At 43.8% G+C, this 17,912-nt stretch overlaps 2 protein-coding genes across 12 annotated transcripts in view; one reads left to right on the top strand and one right to left on the bottom strand.

The window, feature by feature from the left end:
* Positions 1-15,926, top strand: part of KCNIP4 (potassium voltage-gated channel interacting protein 4) — an 834,558-nt gene extending 818,632 nt beyond the window's left edge. For 4 of the 7 annotated variants that reach the window (XM_030563370.1, XM_030563363.1, XM_030563366.1 and 1 more), the window contains 3 exons: positions 8,860-8,967; positions 10,095-10,199; positions 10,467-15,926. In XM_030563370.1, the coding sequence (XP_030419230.1) occupies positions 8,860-8,967; positions 10,095-10,199; positions 10,467-10,607 (354 nt within the window). In that variant the 3' untranslated portion in view covers positions 10,608-15,926. The remainder of the gene's footprint in view (positions 1-8,859; positions 8,968-10,094; positions 10,200-10,466) is intronic. The other 3 variants (XM_030563364.1, XM_030563369.1, XM_030563368.1) reach the window with 1 other exon arrangement.
* Positions 15,927-16,026: 100 nt separating this feature from the next.
* PACRGL (parkin coregulated like) overlaps positions 16,027-17,912 on the bottom strand; it is a 30,684-nt gene continuing 28,798 nt past the window's right edge. For all 5 annotated transcript variants that reach the window (XM_030563359.1, XM_030563361.1, XM_030563358.1 and 2 more), the window contains one exon: positions 16,027-17,394. In XM_030563359.1, the coding sequence (XP_030419219.1) occupies positions 17,338-17,394 (57 nt within the window). In that variant the 3' untranslated portion in view covers positions 16,027-17,337. The remainder of the gene's footprint in view (positions 17,395-17,912) is intronic.

Here is a 17,912-nt window from a genome sequence, read left to right as displayed (position 1 = left end):
CCGGCCCACCCGCTCCTCAGTTCCTTCTTGCCGGCTACTCCGACAGTGGGAAAGGAGGGCGGGTGTGGAATGGATGTGAGCAACACATCTCGAAGAACAACAGTTACAAAGGTGAGTAACCGTCTTTTCTTCTTCGAGTGATTGCTCACATCCATTCCAGGTAGGTGAATCCCAAGCCATACCTAGGCGGTGGGGTCGTAGTGAGAAGTCGCGGCATGGAGCACTGCAGATCCGAAGGCCGCGTCCTCTCTTGACTGCTGGACCAGGGCGTAGTGGGAAGCAAAGGTGTGGACCGATGACCAGGTCGCTGCCCGACAGATTTCCTGGATGGGCACACGGGCGAGGAAAGCCAGCGACGACGCCTGCGCCCTGGTAGAATGCGCAGTCACACGGCCCGTAGGGACGTGGGCCAAGTCATAGCAGGTCCTGATACAGGACGTTACCCATGATGATAACCTCTGGGAGGAGATAGGAAGCCCCTTCATGCGGTCCGCTACTGCCACGAAAAGCTGGGGGGATTTGCGGAATGGTTTGGTTCTCTCCACATAGAACACGAGAGCCCTACGGACATCAAGCGAGTGGAGCTGCTGCTCCCTGCCTGAAGAGTGAGGTTTCGGGAAAAAAACCAGGAGGAATATCTCTTGGTTGATGTGAAAGGTCGAGACTACCTTGGGGAGAAAGGCAGGGTGTGGCCTCAGCTGCACCTTATCTCTGTGGAAGACTGTATATGGGGGGTCTACCACAAGAGCCCGGAGTTCCGACACCCGCCTAGCTGAGGTGATAGCTACTAGAAAGGCAGTCTTCCAAGAGAGAGAGAGTAGGGAGCAAGTAGCTAACGGCTCAAAGGGGGGGCCCCATGAGCCGAGACAACACTAGGTTAAGATCCCAGGTTGGAGCAGGGAGTCGGACGTTAGGGTATAAACGTTCCAGCCCCTTCAAGAATCTAGACACCGTCGGGTGAGAAAAAACGGAGCGGCCATCCCCACCGGGGTGAAAGGTGGAGATAGCTGCCAGGTGGACCCGCAACGACGATATTGCCAGACCCTGTTGTTTGAGGGACCAAACATAGTCTAAGATATTGGCCACCGAAACTTCCATAGGGCGGAGACCTTTCTCCACGCACCAACAGGAGAAACGCTTCCACTTGGCCGAGTATGTCGCTCTAGTGGAAGGCTTCCTGCTGCCCAAAAGTACCTCCCGTACCGGGGTGGAGCAGCGCAGTTCAGAACCGGTCAGCCACGCAAGAACCACGCCGCTAGGTGCAGCGACTGCAGGTCCGGGTGACAAAGAGTCCCGTGTTCCTGGGTAATCAGGTCCGGGTGAAGGGGCAGGGGAACTGGGTCGGCTATGGCCAGGTCCAGCAGCATGGGGTACCAGTGTTGCCTGGGCCACGCCGGGGCTACCATGATCACGCAAGCCCTGTCCCTGCGCACTTTTAGAAGGACCCTGTGGACCAGTGGGAATGGGGGAAACGCGTAGTACAAGTGGGTCGTCCACGGAATAAGGAAGGCATCCGCTATAGACCCGGGCTCCCTGCCCTGAAAGGAGCAGAACGCCTGGCACTTCTTGTTCCCCCCGGACGCGAAGAGGTCCACACGGGGATAACCCCACCTCTGGAAGATTGAGAGGGCGACGTCCGGGCGAAGGGACCACTCGTGTGATAGGAAGGATCTGCTCAGGCGATCCGCCAGCGTGTTCCGTACTCCGGGGAGGAAGGAAGCCGTGAGGTGAATGGAGTTGGCTACACAAAAGTCCCAGAGTCGCATCGCCTCGTGACATAGGGGAGAGGATCTGGTGCCGCCCTGCTTGTTGATATAGTACATGGTCGTCGTGTTGTCGGTAAACACCGCGACACAACGACCTTGAAGCTGGTGACAGAACGTTTGACAAGCAAGGCGGACCGCTCTCAACTCCCGCATGTTGATGTGCATCTTCACCTCCTGCGGGGACCACAGGCCCTGTGTTCTCAGGGTTCCCAGGTGGGCCCCCCAGCCGAGATCTGAGGCATCCGTTGTCAGGGACACCGAGGGCTGAGGTGGGTGGAAAGGGAGCCCCGCACACACTACGGACTGGTCTAGCCACCAGCCGAGAGAATCTAACACCCCCTGGGGGATTGTGATCAGCATGTCTAGCGGCTGCCTTGCCGGCCGGTAATGTTCGATGAGCCACAACTGGAGGGGCCTCATGCGGAGCCGAGCGTAACCGGTCACAAATGTGCATGCTGCCATGTGGCCTAACAGGGTTGGACATGTCCGTACTGATGTCAAGGGGGCTGTCCGCAATCGCTGAATGATCGCCGACAATGCCTGGAACCTCGGTAACGGCAGAAGAGCCCTGGCCACGGTGGAGTCCAGGACGGCCCCGATGAACTCCACCCTCTGCGTGGGGATCAGGGTGGACTTGTCCATGTTGATCATGAGGCCCAAGGTAGCAAACAGGCCGGTGATCACGCAGACGTGGCTGCAAACCTGTAGTTCCGACGTGCCCCGAATTAACCAATCGTCTAGGTAAGGGAACATGTGGATACGACTGCGCCGAAGATGTGCCACAACGACTGCCAAGCATTTTGTAAATACCCTCGGGGCCGTAGAAAGGCCAAATGGGAGGACTGCAAATTGGTAGTGAAGGGGGCCCACCACGAATCGAAGGAAACGTCTGTGGTGTGGCCAAATGGCGATGTGAAAATAAGTGTCCTGCATGTCGAGGGCGGCGTACCAGTCTCCCGGATCCAGGGATGGGATAATGGTCCCCAGGGATACCATGCGGAACTTCAACTTCACCAGGTATTTGTTGAGCTCTCGCAGGTCGAGGATAGGCCTGAGGCCTCCCTTGGCCTTGGGGATCAGAAAGTAGCGGGAATAAAACCCCTTGCCTTTCTCGTTTTCCGGAACCGCCTCTATAGTTCCTTTGTTGAGGAGCGTCTGTACCTCCTGTCGAAGGAATTGCTCGTGAGAGGGGTCCCTGAAGAGGGACGAGGAAGGGGGGCGGGAAGGAGGAAACGATATAAACTGCAGGTGGTATCCCGTCTGCACCGTACGCAAGACCCAGCGGTCCGATGTTATTTGGGTCCACGCAGGAAGGAAAAACGAAAGGCGGTTGGAAAACGGGGGGGAAGGATCCGTGTGGGAAACTGTTACTGCGCCCCCGGGCGCACCTTCAAAACGAAGGCTTGGGTCCAGGCGGGGGCTTAGAGGAGCTTTGATTCTGCCCCCCTTGGTTCCCCGAATGCCTACGCCTTCCATTCCTGCCACGGCGCCTATTGAGGTCCTGCCGTTGGCGGAACTGGGGGTATGGCCTGCGCTGCTGCTGTGGCCGGAAGGGTCTGCGCTGCGTTCCCGGCGTGTGCATCCCTAGGGAGCGCATAATGACCCGATTGTCTTTGAGACTCTTAAGTCTGGGGTCTGTCTTTTCCAAAAACAGGCCCTGGCCTTCGAACGGGAGGTCCTGGATGGTATGTTGGAGCTCTGGTGGAAGGCCAGAGACCTGCAGCCAGGAGATACGGCGCATCGTTACCCCCGAGGTGAGGGTGTGGGCAGCCGAGTCTGCAGCGTCTAAAGAAGCTTGCAACGAGGTTCGTGCAACCTTCTTGCCCTCGTCCAGAATGGCCGCAAATTCTTGGCGGGCGTCTTGTGGCAGCAGCTCTTTGAATTTGTCCGCTGCCACCCACGAGTTAAACGCGTATCTGCTGAGCAGGGCTTGTTGGTTCGAAACCCTGAGCTGCAGGGCCCCAGCCGAGTAGACTTTGCGTCCAAGGAGGTCCATACGTCTGGCCTCCTTGGATTTGGGGGCTGGAGCTTCCTGCCCATGACGCTCCCTGTCGTTCACCGACTGCACCACCAGGGAACACGGTGTCGGGTGGACGTGGAGGTACTCGTAGCCTTTGGAGGGGACCATGTACTTCCTCTCGACGCCCCTCGCCGTAGGGGGGATGGAGGCCGGTGACTGCCAGATTGTATTGGCGTTGGCCTGGATCGTCCTAATGAAGGGTAGGGTGACCCTGGTGGGAGCATCAGACGAGAGGATGGTGACAATCGGGTCCTCGATCTCAGAGACCTCCTCGGCTTGTAGGCTCAGATTCTGAGCTACTCGCCTAAGGAGGTCTTGGTGCGCCCTGAGATCCAGCGGGGGAGGGCTACTGGAGGAGGTGCCAGCCACCGCTTCATCAGGGGAGGAGGATGAGGAGACCCCCGGCAAGAAAGTGTCCAATGGGGGGTCTCCCTCCACCCTCGCCTCTGTCTCAGGAGCCAGAGCGGAGTCTTGCTGCTTGGATCCTTCCTCTCCATCCGGGGAGGGAGGGAGGCGAGACGACAAAGCTTCCGGCACCCTTTGCTCCGCCGTCGCAGGCCTAGCAGGAAGCTGTTGGGGGCCCTGGGCTTGATGGTATGCCCAGGGGGTCCAAAACCCCCACTGCTGCGGACCTTGGTCCTGTTGCGGAGGGTCTTGGAATAGTGCCGCCTGCCTGTCGGTGCCCAGCGCATACACGCTGTCTGTCTGTGAAGACACCGACGGCTGCCTAGAAGGCCATGGCGGGGCCGACCCCGGCTGGTAAGGGTCTGCGCGGGTCGGCACCGAAGATGTTCTCGGTGCCGGGGATCGGTACCGGGAGTCATAGCGGTGCCGGGATCGGGACCGGGTTCTGTCTCGGTGCCGGGATCTGGACTGGTACTGGCCGCTGCTTCGGTGCCGGGATTGGGACCGGGACCTGCCACCGACGCGGTGCCGGGAGGTCGACCGGGACCGGGACCTGCCACCAGCTCTGTGCCGGGAGGTCGACTGGTGCGGCGAGTGACGGCGGGACTGGCTCCTGGAGTCATGGTGCCGGTATCGGCGGCTGGAGTCAGATCGCGACCGTCTGGAGGTCGATCGGCGCCGCGAGTGTGACCGGTACTGCCGAGGGGAGCGGTGCCGGGACTGCGAGCGGCGGTGGGATCTTGATCGACCGTGGCGTCGGGACCTGGATCGCGAGCGCGAGTCCCAAGACGGTGCCGACATCATGGGCTTGCCTCTAGATGCGACCCGCACCGGAGGTACCGGGGGTGGCAGCTGAGTAGACTCCGTTAGGGCGATAAGGTCCCGTGCCGAGGCGAAGGTCTCCGGCGTGGATGGGACCAATAGCTCAACCCCAGATCTTATGGGGGAGCTTGGCGGCACCGGACTCGACGGACCCACCGGGCCCGGAGTCGACGGTGCCGGTGGCGCCGCGGCAGATGTCGATGCCGGGCGCTCCAATCGGGTCTGCCTGGCTGGAGTAGCAGACGCTGACGGTCTCGCCTCTGCACCCGGTGCCGGAGAAGGTCAGTGCCGGGGAGTCTTCCCGGTGCCGGTGCGCTCTGGTGCCGGCGCCGAGATCACGGCCTGCGAAGCCGCCGGGTCAAGTGCCGCCTCCATGAGGAGAGTCCTGAGTCTTTGGTCTCTCTCCTTTTTTGTCCTGGGCTTAAAAGCCTTGCAGATGCGGCACTTGTCCGATCTGTGCGATTCCCCCAGGCACTTCAGGCACGCGTCGTGGGGGTCGCTGGTAGGCATAGGCTTCTTACAGGCCGCACACTGCTTAAAGCCCGGAGAACCAGGCATGAGCCCGGTGCCGGGAAGGGCTACAGCCCCCGGCGAACAACTATCTACAATACTATTTACACCTAATTACTTAACTAACTACACTTAACGATCTAACTAACAACTGTAACATTAACGATAGTTAACAAGGAGAGCTAGGGACGTGGAGGACAGCTATGCCGCGCTCCACAGTTCCAACGACCGACACGGCGGTAAGAAGGAACTGAGGAGTGGGTGGGCCGGCAAGGGTATATATCGAGCGCCATGGCGGCGCCACTCCAGGGGGCGACCTGCCGGCCCACTGGAGTTGCTAGGGTAAAAAATTTCCGACGAACGTGCACGCGCGGCGCGCACACCTACCTCATGTGAGCAATCACTCGAAGAAGAACAGGGCTGTTATAGAGTGATCTGTCTCCTGTCATTCACTCCCAGTTTCTGGCAATCAGAGGTTTAGGGACACCCAGAGAAAGAGATTTTGACTCTGACCATCTTGGCCAATAGCCATTGGTCGACTTATCCCCCATGAATTTACCTAATTCACTTTGAAACTGGTTTTTTTTTTTTTTTGGCCTTCACAACATCCCCTGGCAATGAGTTCCTCAGGTTGACTATGTGTTGGGTTACGCAAAACTTAACATAAGTGAGCAGGGTTGATTATATAAAGAAAACATAGCCAATTTAGGCAATATAACTGCTATAATATTTGTGCTTAATGCTATTTGTGCTTAATGTATACTAATATGGTGTGGATAATACATATAATATTAGCATATATTATTCAACAGAAGCAACCTTGACAAAGAATTGTTTGCACCAATTTTCTAGCCACATTTCTGCTTTTATTGTCTGTTACTGAAAAAAGTCACAGCAAAAGGAGCTCCTGCATCTTTCCCATGTCATTGTGTTGTTTTGTCAGCATGTGTGAAATAATCCCAAAAAAAGGCAGGGCATATTTGACCTTATTCTGTTATAGTTTCTAGGGCAGTGGTTAACTATTAAATGTTTTGTTTTCTTGCCTGGGCTCAAATATTTAGTTGCGTCTAACCAGGCAAAGATCGAGATAATTGGCTAAACAATCCTGCACCCCTTTTCCGCAGACCACTTGAAAATTGCTGAGTGTCTCGGCGGACCACTTAATGATCTTTCCAATGTTGTTTGTACCATTAGCTAACTATGGCAAATCACATTGGATAAAAGTGCTATATTAAAAAAAAATATAATAATTAACATTTGTTCTACAAATAAAAGCCCACAACTCATATTTTAGTACCAGTAGTCTGACCTTTCTAATGCAATGGATGCACTATCTATCCCCTGCTGCAGCAGCCCTGAGCTGAGGCTGGAAAGAAGAGGGAGCGCTCCCTAACGCCCCCACCACAGTAGCCAGAGCTGAGACTAGGAAGGAGGGCCATCTCTCCCCAGCTGCCACAGCCTTGGAGCTGGGGAAAGTCGCCTCTTTCTCTGGCCGCTGCAGCCCTGCACGTCCAAAATTCCAAACTAATTAGGTGCCTGGACCTTGGAGAAGACACACATGTAAGGTGAAGTGCTGGCCTTCGGGAGCCATGCCTGCTAATTAGATGGATGGCCCTTTATTTTCTTGTGTGCAGCTGCCCAGGCGCGCACCTTAGAGGGAACTATCTATGGACCACCTGAATGGAGCTCGCGGAGTTTGAGAATCTCTGTTCTAGGGGATTTGAACACACCTAAGTGAAGCCCTATGTATACTAAGAGCTTTGAAAACAGAAAAACAAAAATGAGGTTCTGTTTTGTTAATTTCCAGCATAGGTTTTCAGGTTCAATTTTGTACAGTATTAACCTAGGCAGAATGATCCAGATCTTATTTATACTGGTGTTAAATCCAGAGTAGCTTTATTGTGGTTAATGAAACTGGCCCAATATTCTTTTAATACCTACAAACTAACTGCAGAATATGAATACCTAAGTACTTCTTTTTATTCTTTAAAACATTTCTAAACATATTACCCAGTAGTTAACTATAGACAGCATGTAGATTCATTAGGCAATGTGAAGAAATGATTCTAGATGGAATAATTTTTCTTACTCAAAGTTTTTTTCTATGCCATATTGTAGGTATTTCTGTTCTCCAGCCAGTAAACGAAAACAGAGAGGAAAAGCTCTAGAAAGCTGGGGCATAAATACTGGTTTCTCACCAGCTGTTTCCTTAGTAGTTGTGGTAAATTTTATTTACTGCTAAAATGCTCTCTATCTATAACCTCATTATATCAAGAACAAATCACATGGGCTTTTATGTAAATAGGCTGTCTGGATTGGTACAGGAAGAGCCAGAAGAAGTGCAATTTCCTTTCCGTTATGTTCTCCTGTACCAACCTAATTTGTAGGAATATAATTAAAAAACCAAGGATTTGCTGGCATTGTGGAGAAGGGAGAAAGCAATCCTACTCTCCAACTTTTTTTAGGCATTTTCACTCCATTTTTCAACCAACAGCTGCAGTGAGGAGTGAGGATATGGCATACCTATATATTATACCCCATTTGAGCCCTAGGCTTGCAAAGGTTTATGTAGATGCTTAAATTTTAAGCCTTTGAGTTGTCACTTTGAACTCAGTGGGACTACCTGCATGCTTGAAATTAAATACATGCATAATTTTGTGCGGCATTAGGGCCCATTTTCTCTGAGTCACAGCTGAGTGAGCAGCCCTGATCTGACTTTGGATTTGCCTCATAGCCATGGCTTATCTCCCAAAGGCAAGGCACCAAGCTATAGCCTTCCTTTCTCAAAGCCTTAAACCCAATCCGGCAAAAGAAGTGTGCGCCTGCCTTCAGCTCCTGAACAATGCATCTGTAAACAAGTCTGAAGTGGCCAGAAAAAAATGTGCATGCGGTAAATCTTTAGAATTCTTTCAATTTGGATTTCTGCAGCTCTGCCCGAGGTTCATGTCGAGTTTATTTGGCCCTCTCCCCCCCACAAAGCTTTAAATGAGTGTGGGGCTCATAAAAGGTGTGAGTGATTGGTTCTTCTTTGAGTGATGGTCCCTATATGAATTCCAAAGGTGGATGCACTTGTGCACCATGCACTGGAGCTGGAAGTTTTTCAGCAGCTGTGTCCATTGACCTGCATGGCCGCCTTATGTCACCATATACTCCGTGCGAGGTTATAAAAGGCCATGCAGGGCGACGCGCTGTGCTGTCAGTTCCTTTTTACTGCATGGTTGGAGCTGGAATCCTCCCTTCGCACTCATACACTCTACAAGAATGACGGTAGATAGTTCTGTTTCCTTTTTAATTCGTACTTCTGTAATACACTAGATTTTTTTATTTTCTTTCTAGGACTTCATTATGGGTCTCTCAATTTTACTTCGAGGGACAGTACAAGAAAAACTCAACTGGGCTTTTAATTTGTATGATATAAATAAGGATGGATACATAACTAAAGAGGTAAGAATTCATTTTGTAGCCACAATAACCGAAACCACAGCATGTATGTGTCCCTTAGAGTTTGGTTTGAAAGGAACGTGGCTTTAGAGAAACTGTTGTCAAAACTGAGTTTGGTAGATAACTTTTTTTCTTTCCAACTTAAAATAGTTAAAATAAATGCATTTTATAGAAACTTTTTTAAAAAAAAATAGTTAAGAACTAGCCACAAATTTAGATTTAATTAGCAGTCATAGATGACATAGCTGGCCAGATTTCTTAAGGAAGAGGCACAATGTGTATGCCTTTGAGTACCTACATTTGCCCACACAATTGCAAGAACTAGGTAGGGTATTTGTACATAAAGATGTGTATCCAGAAATGCAAGTGAACACTTAACAAAAAAATTATCAGGGATAGATTTTTTTTTTAAACACAGAATGTATTAAAATGCTATTATTTCCTAAAAGGCTTTATTCTGCAAAGACTAGGCACATGCTGAACTTTACTCATCAAAGTCAATGGGACAACACACATATGAAGTGGGCATGCACATAAGTTTTTGCAAGATCAGGCTCCTAATCTGTTTACTGTAAATTATACTGGTACTAACAGTTTCAGTAAGACACTGCATAAAGATTACAACATCTTTTTTTTTAAATATAGTATTTTATTCAGCATACTGGCAGATGAATTACATGATTGTAATCATTCTTGTAGAGCACTTTCCAGCGACATATCTCAAAGCACCTTACAAAAGCTGGGGAAACACACAGGGAGGTGATGTAATTTTGCCCAATTGCCGTCTGCTACATATATCTATATTTTTTTTGGTTTGTTTCCACTTATTGGTCCACAGGAGTTTTCGTTCCACAATCTCACTGGACTTTTAGATGATATAAAGTATTTAAATTCAGAAACATAAATTTGCATCTACTTAAGGGTTTTCAGTTACTTAAGATGTTTTATCTGTTTCTCTCTATTGTAGAATGTATGGAAGCTGCAGTAGCTAATTTACATTTCAAAGTGATCCATGTGCATTACATTCCTGAAGTTGTTCAATCACAATTTGACTGTGGCACAGTCTTAAATATTTCTTCTAAAGTATAAATGCTCAAAAGAAACATTTACACAAATGTTTTTCTCTTCAGGAAATGCTTGATATTATGAAAGCTATATATGATATGATGGGAAAATGCACTTACCCTGTTCTCAAAGAGGACGCCCCCAGACAACATGTGGAAACATTTTTCCAGGTAGGGCGAGACAACAAAAAAGGATGGTCTACAAGAAAAATCCCATTTTTTGATTGGCAAACAATTTTGCACATTCTATTATTTTTGTGACTCTATCTTCCCTGTGCAGGGACTGTAATGTACTTATTAGTGTCTAGTAAAATGATACCCTGACCTAGGTGGCCACCAGCCTGCAGTATAACTCTGAAATAAGTAATAAATAAAGTTAGTGTTTTTACGTAGGATTTTTCCATGATTTAAGCAAATGTTCTTATTCTTTCTGGACAGAAAATGGACAAGAATAAAGATGGGGTAGTTACCATAGATGAATTCATTGAAAGCTGCCAAAAAGTAAGTAATGATAAATGTGAGCTATTTAGTTACTTCCATCAGCTGGCTAAATGGTTGTCACATAGTACTACCAATTAGGATTTGGATGTAAAGATGTAGCTTACACTTCTAGGCACCTTTACCAAAAACTGGGTCTGGCAAACTGTTCTACAAAACAGTCAGTTACATATGCAAACATATACAATATTTGTATTCATAGAGGTGATAGTTTTTGAAAAGCTAATGTTCACCTATTCTACTAGTGTGTTTGCATCCTCTCTTCCTGTGCAAAGCTACCATGTAGTAGACAATAAACTGTTTGTTATGTGAATATTTGAGTCTTGTGATGGGTAAATATCTGCCAGAACTCACATTTATTCACTGTAGGATAATTGAATGTGCTATTATTTAAGAACTTATCTACAGTTAGACAAGACAGCCTTATAAAAATAAGTATTATTTTTTTCATAATAAAATTGCAGAAAACACCAAAGCTACTTGTTATTTGTACACTGTACAAGGTTACAAGCTACTAGAGGAGCATGGTACATACAGAGGGTGTCATAACTACATTAGGTCAAGTGTTGAGATCCAAACCGGGAAAAGGGCGAGCAACAATTGATTAGACCACACAGATTGATTTTCTTGAGAAAAGAACTGTCAATGGCTATAACAAACTAAAACCATCAATTCTGTCTAACAACAAGTACAGTAAAGTACAGTAGATTTTAATGGACATACCAGCTCTATTGGGATTTTCTTGGATATGGGAAAGAAGATTAGGAAAAACAACAACAAGAGTCAATGTATTGCCCTTTGAGAGAAGGAGGCCAGCAATACAGAATGGGTAAACAAGACTAGGAAAAGCATGTCTATCCATGAACAACAATTTATAAACATCTTGTATCTCAAAAGCTGCACAGGAAATATAAAAGATGGTATGGACTTGTCAGTTGTTTTTTTTTTTTAACTTGCATCTCTAGGTATTCCATGGGAAATTCCTGTTGGATCAAAGACAAGGAGATAGTGAAAGGGTATAGAGACCTACTCAATGATGTACTACTATTCTTAATAGCACTTTGCATGGTGGCTGATAAGCTTTGGATACCATTGACCATAGTGTTGATGGTGTTCTTTGCAGTGGATCCACTCCCAAGTTTGCAGTGTTGCTGAGTAAGTTTTAGTTCCTGGAGAGATCCGATATAGGGTGCTGTAGGGTTTTATCTTGTCACTTCTCTTGTTCAGTATGTGTGGAAGGCTGCTCAGGCAGACTGATCACCAGTATGCAGATGGCATTCATCTGTCTCCCTCTCATTAAATGCCAATTCTGCTATTTCCTCAGTGCCTAATGGATTTGGATAAGGCTGGGTATAAAATTACAGATGGAGTCTGGACAAGATGGCAATGATGCGGATAGGTAGGAAAATTCATCTATAGGAATGGAGGAGATTGTGCAGTAAAGTCTACAATGTGGTTCTTTTCCAGAATGATTCATGGCTTAAGCAGGCTGTTATAGCCTTTGCTGTTTCTGAGTAATCAGATATATTGGCACTGGGCAGTTATAGTCCATCTCTGATTCATAGCATGAGTGACAACCTTTAAATCCCTACATACTTTGGGACCCAGTAATTTGGGAACTCATCTCCTACATCTTGCTGCGGCTGTTAGGGTGTTGGGCATCAATGCCTGGAACTTAGCTTTTCAAGACTATCAGCAAATATTCTCAGTGTTTTGTTGTTCTCCATACTGCTTAAAACCCACATTTGATGAGCTTCAGATCACTCAAAAGAGAGCTTAATGATAAGCATGGTTGGGTTAGATATGGACACTGTTTAGGCCAACACTAAAAATTACAAGTGGCGACATGGAAGATGATACGTCAAGCATCTAATCACTCTTGGCCAAACAATCTTTTTTTTTTTTAATTTCCAACTGTATACATCATCTAGCTTTGGTATTGTAGCCAGACTTAATTTCATAGATTCTATCTTTATTATTAAACAATGAAATTTCTCACTGCTCATTTTACTTCTTGCAGTAGGTTCACTCTTACCTTTTATTCATCAATTTTAGAGATAAAACAATACATATATGAACCAAAACCTGAGAAATTCTCTTCTGTAAAATTGTTCTGTGTAACTGCATTTCCACAGTGTGTTTCTGAAAAACAATTATTTCAGAATAGCAGGATCAAAATCAGCCTTCAACTGCCAATGCCAGTACCAGGTCCTTGTTTTCTTTAAAAATGTTTTTTTTTTTTTGTGTGTGTATTAGCCCATATCACCAAGATTAATATGTTAGTTAATATGCATACAGTGTGAAATGCAGTTTTTCTGATACTTTTCTATAATTTAGGAGTTGATACTGTAATTGTGTTTGCCACACTTGCCAACTAGCTATAGTTGGATAATTGTACATAGATGAAACTAATGTAGTTAGTAGTCTTCTACACTAGTTATTAACTTAAAAAAACCCTGTAACTTCTCAGGCCAATAGCACTGATTACAATTTCAATGTATCAGCAGTCTTGCATAACGGATAATGAAGAGAGCCCAAGAGTACCACTAGATTTAATTGTATTGGTCTAAAACCCTATACTAGCACTATCGTCAGTTGTATAACAAGATATCTGATTGTTATTAGCTCAGAATGAATAAATTATTTCGAACAGCCACTGATTTATAGTTGAACTACAAAGCAACATCACAATGTTGATAGAACAGGAAGACTAAGAACAGATTCACTTGTTCATTTCCTATTTCGGAACTGAGAAAGAGTGTTGAAAGAAGCTTTTAAAACACAGGCTAGACCTATGTTTAGCTGTCAGGCCCAAAGTTTTCCTGAAAAAAGACTGTAAGAAGTGGGACAGCTGTACAGTGCAGTGGGTAAAAAGTGGGCTTGCTACCATTATGAAGACAGGTGTGCTATCCTATTATTAAAGAGGAAATTTGGACAGCTTTCCACACAGCATCACAACTCTAGTTGTAGAGACATTTTTTGCTGGTAGGTAATTCATATTTATTGATTCTGTTTAGAACATCATATAAAGACGAGTTTTGTTGTTGGATTTGTTATGAAGTATTTTACTACTGTTTATCACATCTGACCTCATTGAGCAGAATGAATAATCGAGTGGAGGGAGGCTCTATTGGCTGCAATTCAATCCACATAAGACAGATAATGTTGGTTGGGGGAAGGAGCCATATGATTATACAGATATAATATACTTCAGTGAGAGAGTACAAATGCCATTTGTTAAATATGGCTGCAGAATCCATGCGGTTTTAAGAAGCTACTTGATTGCTCCTAGATGCCCAGGTTATGGACATGGACAAATACACTTTCTTCTAAGTGCACTTGCTGAGACAAGTTCACCATTTTCACTCCAGTGTGTCCCTTGCTACAACCCTCACTTTGAGATTAGTTTATGGTAATTAGCTACATGACAAGACCACTTGGAAACTAGAGCTAGAGAAGAACATAGGCTAGTTTATTAGGTGAAGTTTCGTGCTGAGAGTTTATTGTCAATAAGCTTCTGGGTGGAATTCAAAGCAAGGATTTTAACCTATTAAGAAAGCCTAGAATAATTTAGGCCCTAATTACATGAGAGATCACAGCTGAAAAGGAGCTGGAGCTACCTCGATCTAGGAGATAGCACTCTTCATAAGATACTCTCTACTCTTCCTTTGGTCCAAAACTTAGGCAAATGCAAGACCAAATTATTTTCTTAGGTATTGAGAGGTGGACAATAAGGGGTAGTTTTAGTGTGACTGCTGAGAGTCTTCATCATTATTATGTATATTTATTTAGTGGAGGATGACAAGTACATTTTGATGATTCTGAGCAAGATAACTGTGTAAGGGTACCTCTAAAAGTTTAAATAAAAATGGATTAAATTAGTTTCCTATTTAATATCGACAAACAGAAGTAGAATCAGAGAACACTTGCTATGTCATACTGCCAGTGGGGAAAAATCTGAGCTGAGGAGCCAACAATTTTAACAATGTATTTGAGAGAATTATCAAGAGGCTTAGCTCACACAGTGATGCATGCATGTGCTGACTCAGTTTTAAATTGTTCTTCAATCTACAAAATAGTCCCTTATAATGCCAAAGGGTTTTTTGGGAAGAATATACTGTGCCAGGCAACAATTTCAAATATATGGAAGTTAATGTCTGTACTCAAACTGCATATATGAAGTTATGACATATTTTTAATAGTGTCAAAAGATTAATTGATTACCTCCAGAACAGTGTAGACTAGTTTATAGAATGATTAACAAAAACACAAATGAAATTAATATGCTCTTTTCAGTTTTTTAAAATTTACAGTAGCTATTAATAATTTTGATATTTTTTCTAAAATCAGTTTCAGTGTTAAGTTTTATCATCACTTATTCATTTTTCCGAACAAGTTGCTGCTGTCAGTAACTAACATTAGTGACTTCGACTCACTTTTTCCCCTCTATACTCTTAAGATAATCTGACATGTATTTTTTTTCTTCTTACAGGATGAAAACATAATGTGTTCCATGCAGCTCTTTGAAAATGTGATTTAACAATGTGGTTTACTCTGCAATTAATGGACAAATGTGAACTATTCTGCAACATTACTTAAAGCTGGATTTGCCACATTTATCATATGTAGGATTGCTCAGCTTTACACTGAGACACGTATTCTGCTAATAAGTTTTGTTTTATTATAAAGCATTCCTCCCAAAAATGATTTCCCAAAGGTTAGGATGTAATAATTTGTCCTTTATCCAATGGGATATTCTAAAAATATTAGGTTTTACCCCACAACTCCCAAAAATAGCATAGCATCTGCCATTATACAGCTTTATTACCATTCCAGCCAAGAGGCTTTAACACAAGGAGATCAGAAATAGCTGTTTTTGATACTTGTTTGTATTGGATTCAGCCCCAGGATTTTAAGTGTCAACCTCTGTTTTACAGAGAAATCACTCTGTATTGTGTAATACTCATTTTTGCATACTATGAATAAAGATTCGTACAGTTGATGAGCAATACATATCTCCTGCAACAACATCCAAATTTATTTGGCTTTCTTTCCTCTTTTACTGAAGCCCACCTAATTAACATAAGAGGAAGAAATATTTTTAATAATAAAAAATGTAATGACTCAGATAGACATGTACCCCAGATAGGTATTAAACAAATCATCCTTACCTAATAAATCTGCATTTATGAATTTTTCATGAAATGAGTACCTGAAGTCCTATATATTGTATGTGTAATTCGGGTTGGACTGTCAGTAAAGTTTCCTGCTCAAAATTAAAGACCTGAAAAGGTTCTGAGTTCAAATTTCTTTGTGAAGAAAATCTAAGTTTACCATTATTTCCAGAAGTACATGTCTTACCGGTTTTAATGAGGAAAAAAGGAGATAATGGTCTTTTGAAGCTTCCATCTCACTTCAGTGCTCAGAATGCAGTAATATCTAGACAGTCTAATATCTGTTTACTATGAAAAGGGAGTGAAAAAGAAGCAGAAACTTTAGCTATTCCCAGTGTTGTTTATAAGCAGTACTACTATTACATTTTTGAGGAACATTAATTCTACCAAAGTAGTAACAGCTTTAATTCTGGACCTAGAAAAACATAAGTACACACACTTGAAAGATTAAAATGGATTATCTTTCCCCCATCACAATTAATTAATAAAAATTACTATACTATTGTTTTCAGTGATTCCAGGCCAATATTTTGAAATGCTACTGAAGATATGCCAATCTTTATTGTGACATTTCTGCACAAAAGATGTGAAGAGGCTAGAAAGAATGCTGCAACCATTATTTTGCAAAAATAAAATCAGGTATCTATTCTGGTGTAGAGATGGAATGCTGAAGGCTGCTCTGCTATCACCAGTGTAGGAATAAGAGTAGTACAATACATGTACACCTGAAATTTGCTGTAGTGTGTTTGCATAAACTAAATGTGCACATTTTGTACAAAAAATAAATGAAAAAATTCTATATATAAAAATAAAATACAAGAAAGAAAAACAAGCAGAATGTTTTTGTTTTTTTAAAAAATACTAGACTACAGGCATTTCTTTAACCAAATGGATTTACTGTTTCAACAGATACATCTGAATTAAGTATGAAACTGTTAATTCAGTACTGTGCTAAGATTTAAGTTCCCAATGTGACAGTTTTCAAAATAAAGGGTTACTGGGATGGAATATGAAAACAGTATTCCAATACCAACACCTGATTATTTTACACTATTTACACTACTGGAGCAACACTGTACAACTAGTTTTAAATCAGTTCTTTTGTAACATAAAACTCACATTTTCATCTCTGTAACACTCATCATGGAAAGAAATCATTGCAAGTTTTACCTATGTAAAATAAATATGTATATGCACTTTAGCAGGGAGTTAGTTACTGCTTAATTAATAATTACAATCAAATTCTACCTTTTATGTAACATCTGATAAACACAGTAAGTGTGGCAGAATTATTTAAGGAAATAAGAATGTACAGCAAAAATGAATTAACATTTACTTTGTTTACAGCTGAAACAATTAATGGTAGATAACCAATTGTTGACTGTAACTGTAATATAAGACTGGATACACAAACAGATTTATATAATAAAAATGATATAACTGTTTGCCATAATTACAAGATATTATGGACACAATTCACTTAACCTTCATTTTTCTCCCAGACCAGATTACAGAATGTTTGTGGTTAGTTTTATTAGAATAAATTGTACCATAAGGAAATTCCAACAGCATCCACAGTCAGCTTTTGATGCCCACAACCACACCATGCAGTGTAAATGACTAGATGAGTCTCTCGTTCAAGAGGAGATGGAACAATAGGTTGGAATTTTAGATTTGATGATACCTACGCTCTCCTGTTGATAAAAATGAAGTTTACACAGTATGAAGCACTTAGTTCTGAAGGCAACTAAGGGAAGTATCTGAGTTATAACATTTCCTTAAAATTATACATACCTAAACACTCATCATACAAACTAAACTATCAAAAGAATTCTCAATTAAATCAATAGAAGCCGTGTGTTTGACAAAGGCAGAATTAATCCTCGATAAGAGTTAGGAGATAATTTAAAGACAACAACGGGGAGTGAGAGAACTTAAAGAAGGGTGCAATAATGGTTAGTAAGAGAATTTCTCTTAAGAAAAGGGGACAGGAAGAGAGGGTAGAAAACAGGACAAAAGAAGAAGTGGAAATCGGAAAGTAGAGTACAAAAATGTATCATATATGCAATATCGCTTACATTTTATATACAAAATTTTAGTATTTCTTAGTAATTGTTTTATTATTGCTTTGGAAAAAATCCTGTTTGTTTGAGAAGACAAAATGTTAATACAAATGGAGCTTGGATCAAACTGATTCTTACTGTCAGACATC

Source organism: Gopherus evgoodei, chromosome 5, assembly GCF_007399415.2.
Source record: "Gopherus evgoodei ecotype Sinaloan lineage chromosome 5, rGopEvg1_v1.p, whole genome shotgun sequence".
NCBI classification, from domain to species: Eukaryota; Metazoa; Chordata; order Testudines; family Testudinidae; genus Gopherus; species Gopherus evgoodei.
This window is presented reverse-complemented; position numbering and strand designations above follow the sequence as displayed.